Here is a 21078-nt window from a genome sequence, read left to right as displayed (position 1 = left end):
AATGCCCAGCGTTTTTGTTATAGTTGTTGTTGTTTAGCAGGGCCAGGCTGGGTTCGACCCCACCAGTCCTAGTGTATGTGGCCTGTGCCCTAACCACTGAGCCATGGGCACCAAGCCTGACCAGGATAATTCTTATCAGATCCCAAAGCTGTGTTAACTAAGGTCAGACCTTAATGAGCTACTACTTTATTTGTCTCAGTTCTGCCATAAGTCTGGCTTTGAATTTCAAATCAGAAGTAAATACCATCTGTTACTTCAAGCCTCATTATTAAGCAGAATACTTAACTGGAAATGTTCTGCAGGGAGAAAGTGAGAAAAACATATATAAAAATAAACACGAGATCAGACTGTGGTCACTACTCTCAGGACCACCACAATCAAACCAATGAAGTTCAGGGCATTATATTAGCCAAAATGCCAATCAGCAACAGAAAACAGAAAGTGGATGTTTTTCAGGGACAAGCCCAAAATTTAAGGCATTTACGTCTGACAGAAATAAAGGCTTTGTAAACAGCTACCAAATTTGTCCATCTATAGAAGAGTTCTTTTAAGTCCTCTACGATTGTCTTAGACTTTCCTTAATAAGCTTGTAACTCCAAAGCAGAACTCAAACTATGTAGCCATTACTCATTATTCTTTCAAATATATTGCTCAGCAGTTTGTATTCAGGTAATGGCAAATGGCTTTTCCAACAAAAACTTACTTTTTGATGACCATGGGCTCCTCTAAAGCCAGGCTATGCAAGCAGGCTGCAGTGTGGATGTAGTCATCAGCAACATCTACAGAAACAAGGACAGCCCTTTTCAGAGAACAAAGCCAGGCTCATTAGTAAAGCTTTAAGTGGCTAGTGAAATGAAGGGTACTTACTCTTATGTGATCTGGTCATTTTGTCAGCTTTCACACAGGAATCCTTAATCCTATTGTAATAATTAATAAGAAAGTTCTTCTCTTGTTCAAAGAAGTCATCTACCTCCTAAAGGGGGAAAAAAGAAATTCATGAACTAGACATTTTAAGAATGTGAATATGTATTTTGTATTAAAAAAAAACATTATGGGGCCAGGCATGGTGGCTCACGTCTGTAATCCTAGCACTCTAGGAGGCTGAGGTAGGTGGATTGCTCAAGAGTTGAGACTAACCTGAGGTAGAGCGAGACCTTGTCTCTAAAACTAGCCAGGAGCCTGTAGGCCTAGCTACTCAGAATGCTGAGGCAAGAGAATCACTCCAGGCTCAGTGCCTGTGGCTCAAGCAGCAAAGGCGCCAGTCAATACACCTGAGCTGGTGGGTTTGAATCCAGTCTGGGCCCACCAAACAACAATGATGGCTGCAACAACAACAACAAAAATAGCCAGGCCTTGTGGCAGGTGCCTGTAGTCCCAGCTACTTGGGAGGCAGAGGCAGGAGAATCGCTTGAGCTCATGAGCTCGAGGTTGCTGTGAGCTGTGATGCCCCAGAACACTACCCAGGGTGACAGCTTGATGCTCTGTCTCAACAAAAAAAAAAAAGAGAGAGAGAGAGAGAGAGAGAAAGAATCACTTCAGCCCAGGAGTTTGAGGTTCCTGTGAACTGTGATGCCATTGCACTTTTCTGAGGGCAACAAAATGAGACTGTCTTAAAAAAAAAAAAAAAAAAAAAGGGAAGAGAAACATTATGGCAGATGATGTCACCAATAAAGTTATGCAAATTTCTAAGTTACTATTTCATAACCATGGCTGATAAAAACCAGGGGCTGAAAATAGCCAGGCATTGTGGCAGGTACCTGTAGTCCAAGCTACTAAGGAGGCTGAGGCAAGAGAATTGCTTGAGCCTAAGAGTTTGAGGTTGCTGTGAGGCATGACACCATGGCACTCTACTGAGGGTGACAAAAATGAGACTCTGTCTCAATTAAAAAAACAAACAAACAAACAAACAAACCAGGGTCTGGCAGAAAACATCAACAGAGAGAACCATTTTAAAGAACAATTTGGCAATGGCCAATAAACCCTGCTATCCTAAGACTCAGCAATTGTACCTAATAGTGCAATGATTCTAAGTGGGACACTACATTGTATGTGGGTGTTTTTTCCACCAATTTGGTTGGTTTCAAGCTAGGAGGCAATACTGGCCACTGGTAGGCACTGGTCAGGGTGCCAAATATCCCCTAACGCAAAGATAAAGGACAGTCCCAGACTTCTCATACCAGGCCAAGAATAGCCCAAGAGTTCCCCAATTTCTGACAGTGCCCTCTCTATGTAGCACCTGAATTCTACTCAAGCCCTGGACTGGCAAAGCAGGATACCAGGTACATGTACTAACTATAAAGCTAACTCAGTTAAAAAGGAAAAGAGCGTGAGGAGTGAAGAAATAAATCATACCTATGAGGGCAATGAGACTTGTATATTACTTTTTATACCCTAGAACAGCAATGATCAAAAGAAATGAATGAGCTGTATACATGTAGCACTGAAAACTTTGCTAGTAGCTTCACAATGAAGTGAAAATAAACAAGTGAAATTCATTTTAATATTAACACAGTATACATAAAACCATCTCAATACACAAAAATGTCTACGTTAATATTATTTTCTTTGTAATTAGGTCCTTAATATCTAGTATGTAAATAAAATACAACTTCACTTCCTTAACTGCACCAGCTCAACTACTTGCCAAGTGATCACTTGCCATCTGTGCCTGGGCCACCACAGCAGACAGTACACAGTTCTGGAGAATGGCATGAAACAATCTTATACCTCATTGTCTTTTTAAAAGTAAAACTTTTCCTTACAGAAAATGAAGATTCAATGTGGAAAGGTTCATGCCATCTCTCCTGGGAATGAGAACAAGATGCTTTGTGAAAACTGAGTTAAGTAGATGAAAAGAATCAAAACTAAAAAAAAAAAATTCAAATTAACATGGGGGTTCAAATGATTAGGTTATAATATCCACCTTTGTTAGGTCAAGTCTGTTATGGCTGTGTCCTGTACTCAGGAGGTGTTAGGTCAAGTCTCTGTTATAGCTGTGTCCTGTACTCAGGAGCTGTGCCATAATATGTATTGTGCCCATTAGGTGGGAGCACACCAATCCCCCTCCCCCCAACCAAAACGTGAAAAAAACTTACATATTCCCCCAAGTCAAGAATTAAAAGCTACTTACCTTAACTCCAGAAAAAAGGACTTCATCAGCACTCTTCACAACACTTTTGAAAAAGCCACCAAACATCTCTTTGGTATTTTTTCGTCTAACACTTAGCTAGAGGAAGAAAAGTCCAAAAGAACATTTTATATTCTTTTTCTAGGTTCTCTTAAAGATAACAACTTGCTAAACCTATTGAAACAGGCTAGCCTAAAAGCCAAACATAAGAGATATTCTGAAAAACAAACAAACAAACAAAAAAAAAAAACAACAAAACAAAACAACCAAAAACCCATCTAGGCATATGTGGTGGTGTAATTTTAAATCCTTGGTCAAATTACTTTTCTACCCATGCTGTTTGTTATGCCTCACCAGCTAGAAAAAAACTGAAGAAATTCCTAAGTTGGAGCTTTTCTCACACATATTAAATAGTAAGAAAAATGATACATAAAAAAACCCACAAGTCTCTTTTCAGTAAAAAGAGCAGCCAGGAAGAAAATAGCTGGGTATGGTGGCTCACTAATCTTAGCAACTAGGAAGACTAAGGCAAAAGATCACTTAAAGCCAGGAGTTCAACACCAGCATGGGCAACACAGCAAGACTGTCTCTATACATCTTTAAAAATTAGCTAGGCCAGTGGCACACCTCTGTAGTCCCAGCTACTTAGGAGTATTGCTTAAGCTCAGGATTTCAAGGCTGCAGTGAGCTGATTATACCACTGCACTCCAGCCCAAGACGGCAATACCCCATCTCTCTCTTAAAAAAAGAGTAATTTAAGTTCATTCTAACAATCCCAAACAGAACTACAGGAGAAACTAATCTTTGGAAGTGTAAGGCCAAATTTTCTTTAAGCAGTTTAACAAAAAGACACACAATGAATCTTCTGGTGGGAGGGGTCCCAAGCAGCATCTAAAGAGGTTCCATTGTATAGGAAATTCAGGAGTTTTTTCAGAAAATAAAGTACATTATTAGAGCCTTAAACATTTTAAATTGATCATGAAAATGGAATTAAAATGTCTTACATCCTGATCATATTCTAGGAAAACGTGAAAGTTTCGGTCTTTACTGAGAACAGGGTGAGAAGAAAGCCGCTGAAGAAAGACTTCATGGGAAGACACAGTCTTCTTAAAGACAGCAAGATACTCGCTGAAAGACACACACAGGGGATTCAGTTGGCAGGCTCAGTACCACTCTCCCTAACCCTATGGTTCTGTTCATGCCACTACATGAAATACACAACAGTACCAAAACAGTATTTTGTTTGAAATATAACCTGGTGTTAGGTAATGAAGGAGCTGTCATTTGGGAATTTGTGGAATAAACCAGTGGAGGAAAAGTGATGTTATAACTGGATTTGATGGATCAAGTCTGAGAGCCCTAAAACCACATACAATAACTGCTCTTAGTTAGCAGCCATAAAACATTTTCTTTTCTATAAAACAGTAAAAACCCTTTAATTTTGCTGCCAGGTACACAACATGAATTTGATAAGGCTCAGAATCACAAAGCAGCTTTCTCATTCTAGACATTAAAGATCACTTTAAGCTTCTCAAGTGTAGAAACTTAAGTCTGCTGTGGTTAGCGCTATACCTCCAGAGCTGGGGGTGTGAGCAATGCCTTTGATAACATAACACAAACTTGGGGCAGGGCAGCTGACAGTGGAAGAGGGCAGGGGTGAGTTCTTTTGAGTTAAGATAATAAAGTACTAAAGTACAAGGCTGTATTTTTTTTTTTTTTAAATTGAGACACAGTCTCACTCTGTCATCCTTGGTTGAGTGCCACTGCTTCATAGCTCATAGCAACCTCAAACTTTTGGGCTCAAGTGATCTTCTTGCCTTAGTTTTTCATTTTTAGTAGAGATGAGGTCTCACTCTTTTTCAGGCTGGTCTCGAACTCATGAGCTGAAGTGATCCACCCACCTCAGCCTCCCAGAGTGCTACAATTACAGGCATGAGCCACTGCACCCAGCCTTCAAACATGGTTTGACAAGAAACTTTTTCAAGAATCTATTTTGGCACCTGTGGCTCAAAGGGGTAGGGCGCTGGCCCCATATGCCGGAGGAGGCAGGTTCAAACCCAACCCCAACCAAAAAAAAAAAAAAAAAAAAAAGAAAAGAAAAGAAACAAGAATCTATTTTGGTTTGAAATAATTTTGTATATATATATGAGACAGGGCTTCCCTGTCTATTGCTGGGGCTAGAGTACACTGGTATGATCACTGCTCACTGCAGCCTTAAACTCTTGAGGCTTAAGCAATCCTCTGGCCTTTCAAGTAGCTGGGATTATAGGCATACAACACCATACCTGGCTAATTTTTCTATTTTCTGTAGACACAGGTCTTGCTCTTGCTCAAGCTGGTTGGACTTCTTTTGAGCCAATGTGATTATTAACAACACAATAATTGCTACAATCTAGTTTCTCCTGTACTTCTAGTAACCAAATTTTGAAGAAAGCTTTGTAGTACCACTGAGCAGCTTAACCCTCCCACACTCTGTGAAATAAAGTTCTAGGACAAACACTAGGCAGCTAATTAACAGCTATACTTTTAATTAGTCAGGTTCTTCTACTTATTTCTGCACACAGCACCATTATTTTACTTCTCTTTTTTCTTTTTTGCAGTTTTTGGCCGGGGCTGGGTTTTTACCCATGACCTCCAGTATATAGGGCCAGCGCCCCACTCCTTTGGGCCACAGGCGCGCTGCCCCTATTTTACTTCTCAAAAGACAGAGCTGGCTGCACACATAACCCTGTCATCCCAGCTACTCAGGAGGCTAAAGTGGGAGGGGATTACTTGAGCCTAGCTAGGAGTTCCAGACCAGCCTCAGCAACATAGCAAAACATCATCTCAAAAAATAACAATTAAAAGACGAAGCCCACCAAGAAAACCCACTTACGCTTCCAGTTCTTGTTTCATCTTGGCAAATTCTTCTTTGGTCATAGACCCTTCACCCTCTCCTAGTTTCTGCATCTTCTCTCGAGGACCATCAAAGTCAGGCTTTGTAGGAGCAGGTGGAATCTGCGCAGAGGCAGGAACCCGTGAGCCTCTGCCCGGGCAGCAATGCCTACTTTAGTTCCTTATTCTACGCCTGTCAGTTCTGGTGCACAGGTGGGGCTCCTAAAATCTCCTGAGTTAACTTTACTCCTTGTAGCCATTTAAGAATGGCTCAAAGAAGTAGGGCACCACAGCTCCATATACCAGAGGTGGCAATTTTAAACGCAGCCCTGGCCAAAAACTGCAAAAAATAAAAAAATAAAAGGCAGCATCCTCCTCACAGGCACTCACTTTGACTGCTATCACTTGTTCACTTTACCCATTACAGACAACTGGTAAAACGTAACGGCGGCCTAAAACTATAGTACGATGCTGAAAAACCATGATTAACCATTAAGATTATAAAGTCTCCAGATTTCAAAAGGAAGGACAATCAAGATTCATTTAACACAACCTTCAGTACTTAATCATGGCTCAGTGCCACAGCTCAGTGAGTAGGGCGCCAGCTACATACACCGAGGAGGGTGGGTTCAATTCCAGCCAGAACTGGCTAACAGTAACAACTGCAAGCAAAAAATAGCCAGACACTATGGTGGGCACCTCCCAGCTACCAGGGAGGCCGAGACAGGAGAATCGCTTAAGCCTAAGAGTTTGAGGTTGCTGTGAGCCATGACACCACGGTACTCTCCCAAGGGCAACATAGTGAGCCTAAGAGTTTGAGGTTGCTGTGAGCCATGACACCACGGTACTCTCCCAAAGGCAACATAGTGAGACTCTGAATTAAAAAAAAAAAAAAAAAAAAAAAAAAAAAATCACCATTTGGGCAGATTCTTTAGGATGCCTGGTAGGACAAGATGACTTAAATCACCTTTAAAAATCAGACAAGTCTCAGTTTCTGAAGCCAAGAATCAACTGTAAACTGCCTAATTTACTCCTTGAGCACTTTTTTTTTTTTTTTGTAGAGACAGAGTCTCACTTTATGGCCCTCAGTAGAGTGCCGTGGCCTCACACAGCTCACAGCAACCTCCAACTCCTGGGCTTAAGCGATTCTCTTGCCTCAGCCTCCCGAGTAGCTGGGACTACAGGCGCCCGCCACAACGCCCGGCTATTTTTTGGTTGCAGTTTGGCCGGGGCCAGGTTTGAACCCGCCATCCTCGGTATATGGGGCCGGCACCCTACCGACTGAGCCATAGGCGCAGCCCCTCCTTGAGCACTTTTAAGAAAACTCACTGCATACTACCACTAATACTGACTTCCTCACTTCACAGGAAATCAGCTCTTTTCTTTCTTTCTTTTTTTTTTTTTTGTAGAGACAGAGTTTCACTTTATTGCCCTCGGTAGTGCCGTGGCGTCACATAGCTCACAGCAACCTCCAACTCCTGGGCTTAGGCGATTCTCCTGCCTCAGCCTCCAGAGTAGCTGGGACTACAGGTGCCCACCACAACGCCTGGCTATTTTTTTTGTTGTTGTTGCAGTTTGGCCGGGGCTGGGTTAGAACCCGCCACCCTCGGTATATGGGGCGGGCGCCCTGCTCACTGAGCACAGGCGCCGCCCGGAAATCAGCTCTTTTCATACTGAGAAAAAAATGCCAGAGGGGGAAAAAAGCCAAACCTAAAGGTAGATAAAACTTAAAGTTATAATATTCTCTTCACATTGTTTTAGACTTTATCAGTAATCAAGTTACATACCACTTAGGCAGGTAAAATTAGACTTTCACTATCTTTTATATAAGTAGTTTTGTAAAAGTCTCTTTAAACAAATGAACAGCAAGGTAAAAGAAACTAGATTATCTGATTGTCTAAAGTGTGCTCACAATAAGTCCAGCATAGTCTGTTGTTTCGATGAGAGTGTCATGTAGCCACACAAAGTCTTCATGTTGCCTTGTAACAGAAAACTCTGGCCTCTGAAATGTGGGTAGTGTGGTCTGTAAAGAAAGAAGGGAGAAACTAACTTGTAACCCTACTTTCAGATAAAGTGGTCTGGGTTTCCTGGGCCGAATGGGAATATTCTACATTATACAACATCACAGAAACATCCAGTAAAGAACAAAGCAATAATCCATGATCTTCCCCCACCACCACATTCACAGCTAAGATTCAACTGAATCCCTAAGGAACTCTTTTCATAAAATTTCACCTTTCTGAAGCTTGCAACAAACATCTAAAGAGGCAAGAATCTACTAGAAAAAGTTTCAGAAAGTTAAAACATTCTATTTTTGTGTAAGTCTGAACTCATTCCAATATGACCAAAAATATATATCTATTACTGTTCAAAAAAAAAATCTTAGCTATAGTTTACTCCTGCTCTGGAAATTGTTCTCACCTCCCCTTTTATTTCAGTGAATGCTCATCTCACCCACTCTGATGAGGTCAAACTCAGGCCGAGAAGCATGTGGGCAGTCTTCACAATGCCTCCTGGATAACTGAGGCAGGTGTGCTAACCACGCCACTGAGGCAATAAGGAAGAAACTGTGGTCTTCCCAGCTTAGTAAATATGGAAAAATTGCAAACACACAGATCTCCCTCAAATGCAAATTAAAAACCAAGGTGGAAAATTTGAGCCGTGTATAGATGGGTCCACCTGCTGCATCATACTTCCCCATGAAATGGAGCCCAAGCTACACTAAGATCTGCTACCCTACAGGCCTAGGGCTCTACCACAGTGCGATGCTAAAGCACTTACCTGATGGGAGGTTTCCCAGTTAGCAACAGTGCTACGTTACAAATAAACAGCAACCATTCCAGTTCAGGCAATCTCTTCTCACCCCCACTGTAATAACAGGATAACCTAGCACTGCTTGTGGTATTACGAAGTCATTCTGTCACTTACCTTGGTGTGCACTGTAAACTTAACCTTATCTCTCTCGCTGAGTGCATCAGGTATGTCAATCTGAAGCGAGGGATCAACATTCAGGTCCACAGATACAGATCTCAGCTGAAATATATTCTGAGCATTAGTAATCTGAAATTCACTTGGCCCTAAAAGTCATCCTTCCAAAAATGGAAGGCAATTACTGAAAAGGAGTTTATAGATCAGTTAAAATAAAGTCATTTGAGACATCTCTTAAGTTTATTAGAAACTCAGGGGAAAACTACTCTTCAAATGCACAGGTGTATCCAAAGTAATCTGAATAAAGCAACTGTCAGAATCTAATGTCATGTACATTGTATATTTTATGTCTACATGAAAAAGAGATTTCTCCAGGTACTTGATAGCAGTACACTAGTACACTAAAAAGGGTCGAACGATAGAATAAAACCTTGTACTTCTAACATAAATGCTAAAGCGCAAGGAACAATCAAAAGGCATCAACCAGACCACACAATGTAGAATACTGGGTAGAGAAATTAGAATGGACCCATTTACATCCAAGGATTCCTTCAAAAAGCTAAGAAATCTAAATGAGATGAGCACATTACAAAAACTAACCATAGCCTTAATCCCACTGTGGTTGCACATGAGTGACAAGTGTGAACACCACCCGAGAACGACATTAACTGCAAGAAAAAAGATGAACTGAATTTGTAAGGAAATTCAGAGGGAAAGAATATCCATCTCCAGCGGTCCTCAACCTTTCTGACCAAGGAGCGGGTTCATGGAACACAATTTCCCATGGACTGGGCTGGGAGGAGCGGGATCTGACAGGAGGCAGAGCTCAGGCAGTGATATAAGCAATGGGGAGGGGATGAAAGTACAGATGAAGCTTCACTTCCTCCCACACACCAAAACGGGCACCAGCCCATAGCCCAGCTCCATTTTTGCCAGTCCAAAAAAAAAAAAAAAAAAAGGAAAGAAAAGAAAAGAAAACGAAAGAAACTTTTTAAGATTATCAAAAGAACACAGTGGAAGCACTAATGGGAACGAGGATCTTAGGGAAAAGTGGTTAAAATGGTTTTCCCCCCCGCTGTATTTAAAACAAAGGAAGTTCCTTAGTTCTTAAAGCAGACAAGTTGGTGGTCAATCTTAAAGCTGAAGGAAGCCTGTGTTTCCCCAGCTCTTATTGTAGCTTGTGCTAAAATCATAAAACTCTAGATTACTTAATACAGGGAAAAGTTCAAGTGAAGACTGAAGTTAAGAGGATGAGGTATTTCCCTCTCAATTTCTTGGCTGAGCACAATTACTCAGACCTGTAACTGCTGCACTTTGGAAGGTGGAAGTAGGAAAAATGTTTGAGGCCAAAAGATGAGGTTACAGTGAGCTACACTGCACTCTACCCTAAAGCCACAAACTGAAACGCTGTCTCTAAAAAAAATTTTTTAATTTCCCTTTGAATTCTCTTTTTCAAAATAAAGTTTAAGACTAAGAAGTGTTGATTCAGGCATGCCCAGTAGCTCATGCCTATAATCCCAGCACTCTGGGAGGCTGGGGCAGGTGGATTGCTTGAGCTCAGGGGTTCAAGATGGGTCTGATCAAGAACAAGACCCCTATGGAAAAAAAAAAAAAATACAGGCATTGTGGTGGGTATCTGTAGTCCCAGCTACGTGGGAGGCTGAGGCAAAAGAATCACTTGAGCCCAAGAGTTTGAAGTTGCTGTGAGTTATGACACCATGACACTCAACCCCAGGTCAACTGAGTAAGACTGCCTCCCCCACAAAGGTGTTGAATTTAACCTCTAAAACTTGAAAACCGGTCCTGTCAGCTATGAAAAGAGTAAATTAAAAATGCATAACTTGGGCGGCGCCTGTGGCTCAGTGAGTAGGGCGCCGGCCCCACATGTCGAGGGCGGCGGGTTCAAACCCAGCCCCGGCCAAACTGCAACCAAAAAATAGCCGGGTGCTGTGGCGGGCGCCTGTAGTCCCAGCTACTCGGGAGGCTGAGGCAAGAGAATCGCTTAAGCCCAGGAGCTGGAGGTTTCTGTGAGCTGTGTGATGCCACGGCACTCTACCAAGGGCCATGAAGTAAGACTCTGTCTCTACAAAAAAAAAAAAAAAAAAAATGCATAACTTACAAGTTAATTGAGTACTTCCCTTTTTCCTTAAGCACTGTTACCAAAAAGTAATTTTTAATTGTGAGAACCAAAAATAGTCTGAAAACAGTGGCTTTTCTCAAAGAAGTAAGATTCGAATTATCACCAGAACTTAATTTAACATCAGCTATTAGGTATAATCTTGTTAAACTTAACAACAGTCCTGACATCTCAATCTAAGCCAAGTACTTCTCTTCCAAATGAATATTTGATGACGCCTATGAAATATTTGCTTTGTAGGTTAATTTTCCTTTTTTGAGACAGAGTCTCCCTTTGTCACACTCTGTAGGGAGCCCTAATGTCACAGCTCACAACAACCTCAAACTCTTGGGCTCAATCTATTCTCTTGCCTTCGCCTCCTGAGTAGCTGGGACTATAGGCGCCTGCCACAACACCTGGCTCTTTTTAGAGACAGGGTCTCACTTTGGCTCAGGCTGATCTCAAACCTGTGAGCTCAGGCAATCCACCCGCCTTGGCCTTGGCCTCCCAAGTGCTCGGATACCACGCCCAGCCAGGTTAATTTTCATATGTTCATTTATGAGATCTCTGCAAACAAAGATAAACTTCAAGGTCAGGGATGTTTTAACTGTAACTATAGCTCTAGCACATTTCTTGATAAAAGCTTCCTTCCTTCTGACAAGTTGCCATATCTCAAGATACCAAGTGAAATATGACTGCTGAGAAACACTGACCACTCTACCAATCTTTTGCTTATCTGAGCCAGGCAAGTCCAAGTACAGGAATAAAGAGGACCAGGTGTTACAACATGACAAGGGACACTGTTAAAAAATAGGGCAACTCATAGTATGAGTCTAAGGTATGTATGTTCCCAGAGCTTAAAAATTACAATATGCTGGGCGCAGTGGCTCACACCTGTAATCCTAGCACTCTGGGAGGCTGAGGGCAGTCTGCATGCTCAGGAGTTACAGACCAGCCTGAGCAAGAGCAAGACTCTGTCTCTAAAAATAGCCAGGCGCTGTGGTGGGCGTGTTTAGTCCCAGCTACTTCGGAGGCTGCGGCAAGAGGATTGCCTGAGCCCAAAGGTTTGAGGTTGCTTTGAGCTATGATGCCACAGCACTCTACCTAGGGCAACTGAGCGAGATTCTCTCAAAAAAAAAAACAAACCTACAATTCCTTAGATTCTATTTCTGAAATAAGTCACAAACCTTGTTTTCTAGCACTTCTCAACTCAATATGCTGACAATCCCGGGGGTGGGGTGGGGCCTCAAGCCTGAGGTAATCAAATAAACAGGGTTCACTTAAGTGCCACAGTTAAAACTACAATGGATATTACCAGCTGCTGTAGCAACTTTTCATTCCACTGAGAAATTACCTCCCCCCCATTTAGTCTCTTTTCCCTCACTCCCAATCACACAGAGGCAACACCCCAGGGCTGTGTCTGCCTTCCATTCTGGTCAGCGTAGCAATCTTTCTTTTGTATGAGTTAATACAGTCACAAAAGAATAAAGGAAAACAATTAGGTCTTAAAGGACTACATAGTAGGGTATCAAGCATTCAGCCTTCTCCAGCAGCCATTTCTGCCTGCACATTTCACCTTAGGAAGGGATTCAAATAAAAATCCACCACCAAGTAAGCAAGTAACATGCAACTGTCTGTATTTGGGCATTAAATAATTGTCTAAGAGAGAATTCTGGCAAAATCCTCTAAGCATTCGACAGTCCTCAACCTATGTTGCTCATACCATAGTATGTAACCCCTCCAGATGATGAAGCAGCCATCATCTCATCTAGGAGTAAGAAGTTGTGAAATGCTTAGAGCTCCTAAGTCAGCATTTGTATCCTCACTCCAGAAGAATGAAGCATGATTAAAAGTTCAGCATTTCTTCTTATGCTTGGTCAACAAAACCAACACTCCACAGTCCCAACACCACAGTAATTGCTAAATAAAACCACCAGGCTCTAGAACATAAGGGAGGCACTCTTTGCATTTCACCCCTTGAAGCACAGGTTAGCCCTGTTGTTCAGTAAGTTTGAACTGGAGTTGAGCCATAGAATGGATTTAAGCTTTAAAATCAACTTTTGTAGATTTCCCAGAAATCACTGCATCACACAGTGTAAGTTTTAGATGGAGTTTCAGCTTCCAATATACTTTCCTACCAGGTCAATCCTGCCAATAAAGATTACAATTACTCTCACAGTAAGAAGAAATAAGAGGTAAACAGGCATGGCTTCATTTAGAAAGCACATTTTAAACTGTTTTACTAAATCTGAATGCTTTTGGCAAAAGAACTAAGGCACTTCCCAGGAAGGAGAAAACCTGTGTAGGGGATCCCTGTGCACTTCCTCACCTGCTAATCAGCTTCCCAGCTGGGGCACCTCAGGCATGGGTGGCACTAGCGGCAGGCCAAGCCTGTAGAGCTTTGAATTGCAGATGACCGGTCTGCTCGAACTCACTTCTGTGCAAATCTCACTTATGACTCACTTGACACCTAATGCCCTCTTCAATATAAAATGCTAGCTCCTATGTCTCCACATTTATTTAAATATCACAAAGAAACTAATATGGATTGAAAAATACTACTAATATATATTTTCTTAAGAGAAGGGGTCTTGATGTATTGCCTGGGCTGGTTTCTCACTCCCAACCTCACAGGGCAAGCTCCATCAATGTGTCTTCCTCCAAATTGCTACTCTTCTCCCCTCTAAGGACTTTTGCTTTCTTATTTCATCTTACTGTTCAAGTGAAGACCAATATGACAAATTGTCCATGAATGATGTGTTCATGGCAGGGAGCCAAGAAACCTGTCTCCTCAATCAGATTTTCATTTTGATTATAGGAAGCAAAAACAGGGCATTTCAGCTGGCAAGATATTCACATCTTGACTTCTGTGTTCAATACTCACCCGTAAGGAAATAAAGCCCAAAAGTTCCACCAACAGTCTAGATTTGCATGAATTTCTACAAACATTAAGGATCCACATGAAACATATTTTCATGTACTACTTGGAACTCACAGAAAAAAGTGCTCTAGAAAATTCTAACACTGCACTGTTCTCCAAACCCCATTTTTAAGGTTCCAAGTATTGGTACTTGAAATTGTTACCATTTCTTCCATCCCAATGATAACCCAACCCGTGTCTGCATTCAATCCCAGCTTTTCCCTGTGGCACTGGTCCATGAAAAACAGCTGAATTAACTGTAAGCAATAAATGAACTCCACTTTTACAGGTATTTGCATTCCTCCTCCACTGATTCTCCCTTTCATCCAAGTCTGCAATATCTTATCTCAGTTCTCAAGTACAATAGAGCCTATAACTTCTCAAAGGCCTCAAAGATAATAACTATAAAAAGCTTTAACAGTTCAGTTACTCAAGCATAAGATTAATAAAATGGCAGACAAAGGACTGCAGCAAGTGATCAGATTTTCACCACTCATCTTTGTGAGATGGGACCCGGAGGGACCCATCCCTGCTGACACCAACCATCCTTACCGATAGTCTACCAACACCCAAGCAAACAGACTGCAGTAGAACACTGCAGATCACAGGACAATTGGAGGCTACATAGCCCCAGTTCCTAGAACAGGAACTGAGACCTGGAAGGAGGTCAGTGCAGCACACTCAGCGAATGGATAAACTGAATCATCATTTCACAAGGCTGGCAGCCAATGCACTGGTGGAATCCCAACATGGAACCAGAAAGAGATTAAGTTGAATTACTACTGCCTCAAATGACTAATTCATGTCAAGAAATCCAACTTGAACAAGAGCAAGACCCCCATCTCCACAAAAAAAATAGAGAAAAATTTTTAGGTGTGGTGGCAGACGCCAGCAGTCCAGCTAGAAAGCAAACTAAGGCGGAAAGCTAGCTTACAATCAGGAGTTTGAGGATGCAATGAGCTATGATGGTACCACTGCATTTTAGCCACCGAGACAGAGCAAAACCCTGTCTCAAATAAAAAAAGAAAGAGAAGCTGGGCACGGTGGCTCACACCTGTAATCCTAGCACTCTGGGAGGCCGAGGGAGGTGGATCGCCTGAGTTTACAAGTTCAAGACCAGCCTGAGCCAGAGCAAGACTTCGTTTCTAAAACAGCCAGATGTTGTGGTAGGCTACCGTAGTCCCAGCTACTCGGGAGGAATTGCTTGAGCCCAGGAGTTTGAGGTTGCTGTGAGCTACCCTGACAGCACAGCACTCTAGTGTGGGCAACAGAGACTCTCCAAAAGAAAAAAAAAATTATTTATTTATTTTCTGCTTAACCTTCCTGGCCTCACTTTATGCTCAATCTAAGATGAAAGATTAAATAGGTTTGAGAATTAATTTACTTTCATCATCAAGAAAGATGATTTAGGCTCGGTACCTGTGGCTCAAGCGGCTAAGGTGCCGGCCACATACACGGGAGCTGGCGGGTCTGAATCCAGCCCGGGCCCGCCAAATAACACGGCTGCAACCAAAAAATAGCCGGGTGTTGGGGTGGGCGCCTGTAGTCTCACCTACTTGGAAGGTGGAGGCAGGAGAATCGCTTGAGCCCAAGAGTTGGAGGATGCTGTGAGCTGTGATGCCACAGCACTCTACCCAGGGTGACAGCTTGAGGCCCTATCTCCAAAAAAAAAACGATTTACAATAAATATTGAGACACGAATGTTAGCATGAGATGGAGGGATGGTTGCCTGTTTAACATGGTTGGACATTTGTTTTGAGTCTTCAGTACAGTAAGTGTCCCAAATCATTCAGATGAGCACTTGGGAGGCTGAATACTTGTTAAAACTGCAAAAAAATTCTTTAAGCCCCCAAATGTTTTTAAGTTAAAAACTTGTTTATAGGCTCAGCGTCTGTGGCTCAAGCGGCTAAGGCGCCAGCCACATACACCTGAGCTGGTGGGTTCAAATCCAGCCTGGGCCTGCCAAACAACAATGACAGCTGCAAACAAAAAAAAAAATAACCGGGTGTTGTGGTAGGTACTTGTAGTCCCAGCTACTTGGGAGGCAGAGGCAGAAGAATTGCTTGAGCCCAACAGTTGGAGGTTGCTGTGAGCTGTGATGCCACAGCACTCTACCCAGGGCAACAGCTTGAGGCTCTGTCTCAAAAACAAAACAAAACAAAAAAAAACTTGTTTATGAAAAACCAAAGTAGCAGTGTAAGTGTGGGTTTCCATACTACTCATTCTACTTTCAGAGAATGGTTTCTACAAAGCATGCTGTTTCTGAGGAGATTCTTAGAATGCTGAAATATAGAGCTCGATTAAATGGGGCTATTCAAGAGTTGGCTGTTTGAGGAGATACAACAGGATTATGATTCTTTTAGACAAGTAGTGGTGACATGCACCTGTAATCCCAGCTACTCCAGAGGCTGAGGTGGGAGGACCACTGGAGGTCAGCTTGATCAATAGAACACCTTGACCTTGTCCCTTTTTAAACAAAAATTTTCAGTCATTAATCATCCACCAGTTACCTAGTATCCATCAGCTCAATGTCTCAGCTTTGTAGTGTTCTTCTTTAAAGATCAAATGAAACCTCTAAAATGAGAGCCCTCTGTATTTGCACTCTTCCCCATTTATCCTGCCTAGAATGCTTACAAGTATGCCCTTGAGAAACTGAACTTTTCAGGCAGAAACTACACACCATAGGTTGAAATAAACAGCTATTTTGAGAAAATTACCTTCTTCTCTGCAGACCACATGACTGCCAATGTAAAAGGGGAAAAAAGAGTCAAGCTAAGGACCCAATTTCTAAACAGAAGTTTAGTCCCATCCTTCTGTCCCTCACACTGCAACACTTTCTTCCCTTTTTATGGTTTGTCCATGAGGTATGAAACAGATTTTCCATGTCCCTCTTCTAGGAGAGATATATCAGCCCAGGTAAGATGGCTTATTTTTATAATCCCAAACATTTTAGGAGGTTGAGGCAGGATAAAGCCCAGGAGTTCAAAATGAGCCTGGTCAACACAGCAAGACCCCATCTCTAAAATAAATAAATTTAAAAAAAAAATAAATTGGGATCATTAAAAGTTACACTGTTTTCCTGAATACTAGCTACACTACATACTTCTTTGACCACTGGCCATTTAAGAAATTCAAGGTCCTAACCTACAGAACTGTTCTCACCTAATTTGCTTAAGAAACAAGTCCCTGAAAATAAAAACATGAAGATTTTTACTAATACATCAAGTCCCCTCTGTAGAATGTCTCTTAGTGAACTTCAATTTTAGCCCACCATGCTTTACAAGCACTGTAGCACAAGCAGCTCAGGTTTCCAATGTCCAAAGCTGGCATTCACCAACAAGCAGTAAATACACAGCTGCCCCTTTAAAAGCCTAAGTGCCCAGAACTGCCTGAAGAAATCCCCTTTTACCACCTCTTCATAAGGTTCCTCAGTATCAGTGCAATACAGTCACTGTTTGTTTCATGGAGCATGTTTACTTCCTTAGGTAAGAATTTATTGATCACAGAAGACCCCCCAAAACTTGCAAGTGGCACAATATCACAGGCCTGACCTCCCCCCAATATCACACCATTTTAGAAAGTTAGTTGAAACCAGTGATTTTCAGAGAGAAGCCGTTTTGTCTATCACCCTCCCCCCCCACAGAGTTCTGACAATGTCTGCAGATTATTTCTGACTTCTCCAAAAGGAGAGATTGTTACCACCCAGAAGAGACCAGGAATGCTGCTGACCTTGAGAAACCCTGTTTTAAACTACAGCTCTACATTAGATAGCTAGTCAATTACTAGGTCCCAACCCAAATGAGAATTTATATCTTTCTGCTACCTACTGCCAAAAAATGTGTGCAGGTCATGACCTCAAAAGTAGTATTCACAAATGGGGACCTTAAGACACTATGTGCAAGTTACTGATCCAAAACCCAGGCGTGGGCAGCTTTGCTAAGTTATACTTCCTCAATTTAAAAAAGAAAAAAAAAAAAGTCATGAGTGTAGCATAAACCTTCAGTTCACAACATTTGGTATATCTGGACTTGCTGCAGTTTTGGTCAAAGCTCAGAATTGTTCCTATACTAATAATCTGCAGGACACTCTTCCATTCCTAGCTGATGTGAAGTGATTAAATTAAAAAATTCCCCTGTTGATTAAATTTTCTTTAAAATGCCACCACAGCCTTTTACTTACAAGCCAAAGAAGCAGGATTTACTCTACAAACATTAATGATGGGGTACATAAGACAGACACCATCCACCAAAGTCCAGGCAACTAGTAAAAGCTCAGGCCAGACTTATTGTCAAGGAAAGAAAACCCCTAGTTAAAAATAGCACTCGGCTGGGAAGGATTATCACCTAGCCCTTACAAGTGATGAGAAGCCTAAGAACAGGTTTCAACCTCCTTGCAGGGCTTTTCTTTTTCCTTAACTTACCTTTAAAGCCAAGAAACTTAAAGCTTTTCAGAATAAGGGTCAGGAGGCATTTAGGTCTCCAACACCTACAAACAGCGCTGTTGTCCTCAATTTACCAGGTTTGCCAGACTAAAGGGAACATGACTTAACCTTAAAGACTCTCCAGGGTACACAGTATATTTGTGAGTGGGCACCTAAACTTGGAACCCACTTACCTAATGACTTTTGGCAGAGAAGGCCTAGAGAACCTAAAAAGTGAAAGATGGCTGGGGGTGAGGGTTAACTTATTTTCAGAGCATGGCTCTTTTTGCATAATCTCTAATAATTTCTCCCGGCTGCTAAAAGCCTCAGACATCTGAGAACTCAATGTGGGAGATGGGGCAGTTTCTTAGATGCCATGAAGGTGGGACCTAATGGTGCTCTAGTTAATTCTGGTTTTCAGGTGCTAGACTTGATAAAACCCAAGTTTTCTAAATCTGAAGACCAAAATACTGTATTTCCCATTAGTAGAGGACAAGTTAAGAGCCAAACTAATCATGCAACCCTGCTTTCTGAGAAACTCCAACACCTTCAGCTAACTGATGTTATAAATCAAAGTGTCCTACTCCCTATCAGACAATAGCTCTCTCCCACTTCAGTTTTGCTGTATTAGCCAAAATGAGTATTGCATTCGCATTGAACATCTTGATCAATTATCTTTCCTACCTTTTTGGGTCTTAACCCTATCCTCATGGGAATTCCTAAAAACAAAACAAATAATCAGAACATTTAAACTTTACTTTTTGTCACTCTTGGTAGAGTGACGTAGTATCTTAGCTCACAGCAACTTCAAACTCTTGGGTTCAAGGGATTCTCTTGTCTTAGCCTCCGGAGTAGCTGGGACTACAAGCGCTGCCGCGGTGTCCAGCTATTTTTAGAGGTGGGGTCTCACTGGCTCAGGCTAGTCTAGAACTAGTGAGCTCAGGCAATCCACCCACCTCAGCCTCCCAGAGTGCTAGGATTACAGGCATGAGCCACCTTGCCCAGCCTAAACTTTACATTTTAAGTAAAAATGAAGATTGTCTCAGTTAAGTAATGAAACTGGTTACAGCCAAACTTGGCCATCTCTTATTTCATACTTAACCCAACTCTTTTGGTTAACCAGAGACCTGATCTGCCACAGCACAGTATAAGAACAGGAGGAGATAAAATGAAGTCACCTATTAGGGTAATAATTGACTTTGTTTTACATGTCCTTCTTCATAAGCTGACTCCAATTTAGCCAAAGAATCAGGACAATTCAGCTGCCATTTAAACAACCAGTTGCAATATACTAATAAATAAGGAGTTGAGTTAAGGTAATCAAGTCCTTTTTATGTAGTTGATTCTGGATTAAGAAAGCTAGAAGGAAGCTATCTACCAAAAAAAAAAAATCAGAAAAAAAATTCCTATCAAAATTCCTATGCAGTATCTACACTTTAAGGAAAAAACTACCTGAATAATAGTAGTCTCAATTTCCCCCTTCAGTTTTAGTAAAAAAACAATTCCTTTCAACTTTTAAAGAGACACCCTAACCAAGATCCTCCTACCTACAAAGCTCTATTTCACCCAACAACACACAACGATATTCTTGTTGAAACAATCCAGCCACTTTGGTATTTACTGACTAGATGAAAACGTTTATGATGGTTGCTTTGGATTCCAAAGAGATCTAAGTTTTTAAGATTACTTAAATTTTAAACAGCCTTGTATTCTTAAAATTTTTTTTTCATTTTTCTGTTGGACAAACTACTTTCACGTTGACGATTCTGCACAAAGGGTGCGGCTCACGACCTGTTATCATTTGAAAACAGGACTTAAATTTAAAAGACCAATGAAAGAGTGGAGACTGATCTTTGAATCTTTAATCGACTATGGTAACCACAATTTATTGTACTAATTAATATTTTAGACCTCAAGATATGTGCGGCCTGGGGATAAGTTACATAACTAGAAAAGACTTAAAAATAAAAACCAAGCAAGTATTTGAGCACCTACTAAAAATTACACGACTCCCACAAAGCCGCGTTTAGCGTTTATGAAGTTGTAAGAAAAATGCTTCAAACAGCTGACTTGATGGAATTTCCCCACTTGTTTGAGCCAAAAAGACTGCTTTCTCCAAGGGGGGGGGCAGGAGCAGGCAATTTTGGAGGCAAGAAACCAAACTCTGTCGTATATTGAATGCTAAGCAGATTTCACATTCACCTACCAATTTAGTAACACTTAATATGAGAACACATTCTGGTTCCTCCAGGGATTAGCCTAAGACTGGTTGAGCATCCGCTCAGTGCTGGACACCGGGGCGGGCGGGGGCTTCTAAGTACAAGGTCTCTGGTTCCCTTCTCGGTAAAACAGAAGGGTCTGCAGGGGCTGCTTGAGACAGCCTTTCCGAGGGACGAAGCAGGGAGGATGCTCGGGGGTCTCCGTCTCGCGGGTGCTTCCCGCACTGCACGAGCAGCCAGGGCCCCGGGAGAGAGCAGGAGAAAGAAGGCAGAAGGAAGGGGGAAGGGATCCAGGAACTCGGCTGGGCCTCCCTAAAGCGGGGAGGACGGACCTCACCTTGTTGCGATCTTCCTCCTGCTGCTGCAGCAACTCGGGAACCGCGGCCATGACGACGCGGACTCGAGCAGGAGCCGCCTGGCTGTGCGAGGAAAGAAGAGGCTGGGCCGCCGCCGCCGGGGCGCCTCTCAGGGGCG

General features: G+C 42.1%; 1 protein-coding gene and 1 non-coding gene across 2 annotated transcripts in view; both read right to left on the bottom strand.

Annotated features, from left to right (window-relative positions):
* SNX5 (sorting nexin 5) overlaps positions 1–21078 on the bottom strand; it is a 28566-nt gene that overhangs the window by 7165 nt on the left and 323 nt on the right. The window contains exons 2-9 of the mRNA XM_053573635.1: positions 20942–21023; positions 8930–9034; positions 7914–8024; positions 6003–6124; positions 4132–4255; positions 3131–3226; positions 868–973; positions 704–779 (exon numbers count right to left, since the gene is read on the bottom strand). Of these exons, the coding sequence (XP_053429610.1) occupies positions 704–779; positions 868–973; positions 3131–3226; positions 4132–4255; positions 6003–6124; positions 7914–8024; positions 8930–9034; positions 20942–20992 (791 nt within the window). The 5' untranslated portion in view covers positions 20993–21023. The remainder of the gene's footprint in view (positions 1–703; positions 780–867; positions 974–3130; positions 3227–4131; positions 4256–6002; positions 6125–7913; positions 8025–8929; positions 9035–20941; positions 21024–21078) is intronic.
* Positions 14440–14679, bottom strand: LOC128574387 (small nucleolar RNA SNORD17). The gene has a single exon (XR_008376755.1). It is a non-coding gene; the product is annotated as a small nucleolar RNA SNORD17 (small nucleolar RNA).

This window comes from Nycticebus coucang, chromosome 21 (assembly GCF_027406575.1).
Source record: "Nycticebus coucang isolate mNycCou1 chromosome 21, mNycCou1.pri, whole genome shotgun sequence".
Classification (NCBI taxonomy): domain Eukaryota; kingdom Metazoa; phylum Chordata; class Mammalia; order Primates; family Lorisidae; genus Nycticebus; species Nycticebus coucang.
The sequence above is the reverse complement of the archived record's forward strand: the minus strand, read 5'-3'. Positions and strand labels throughout refer to the sequence as shown.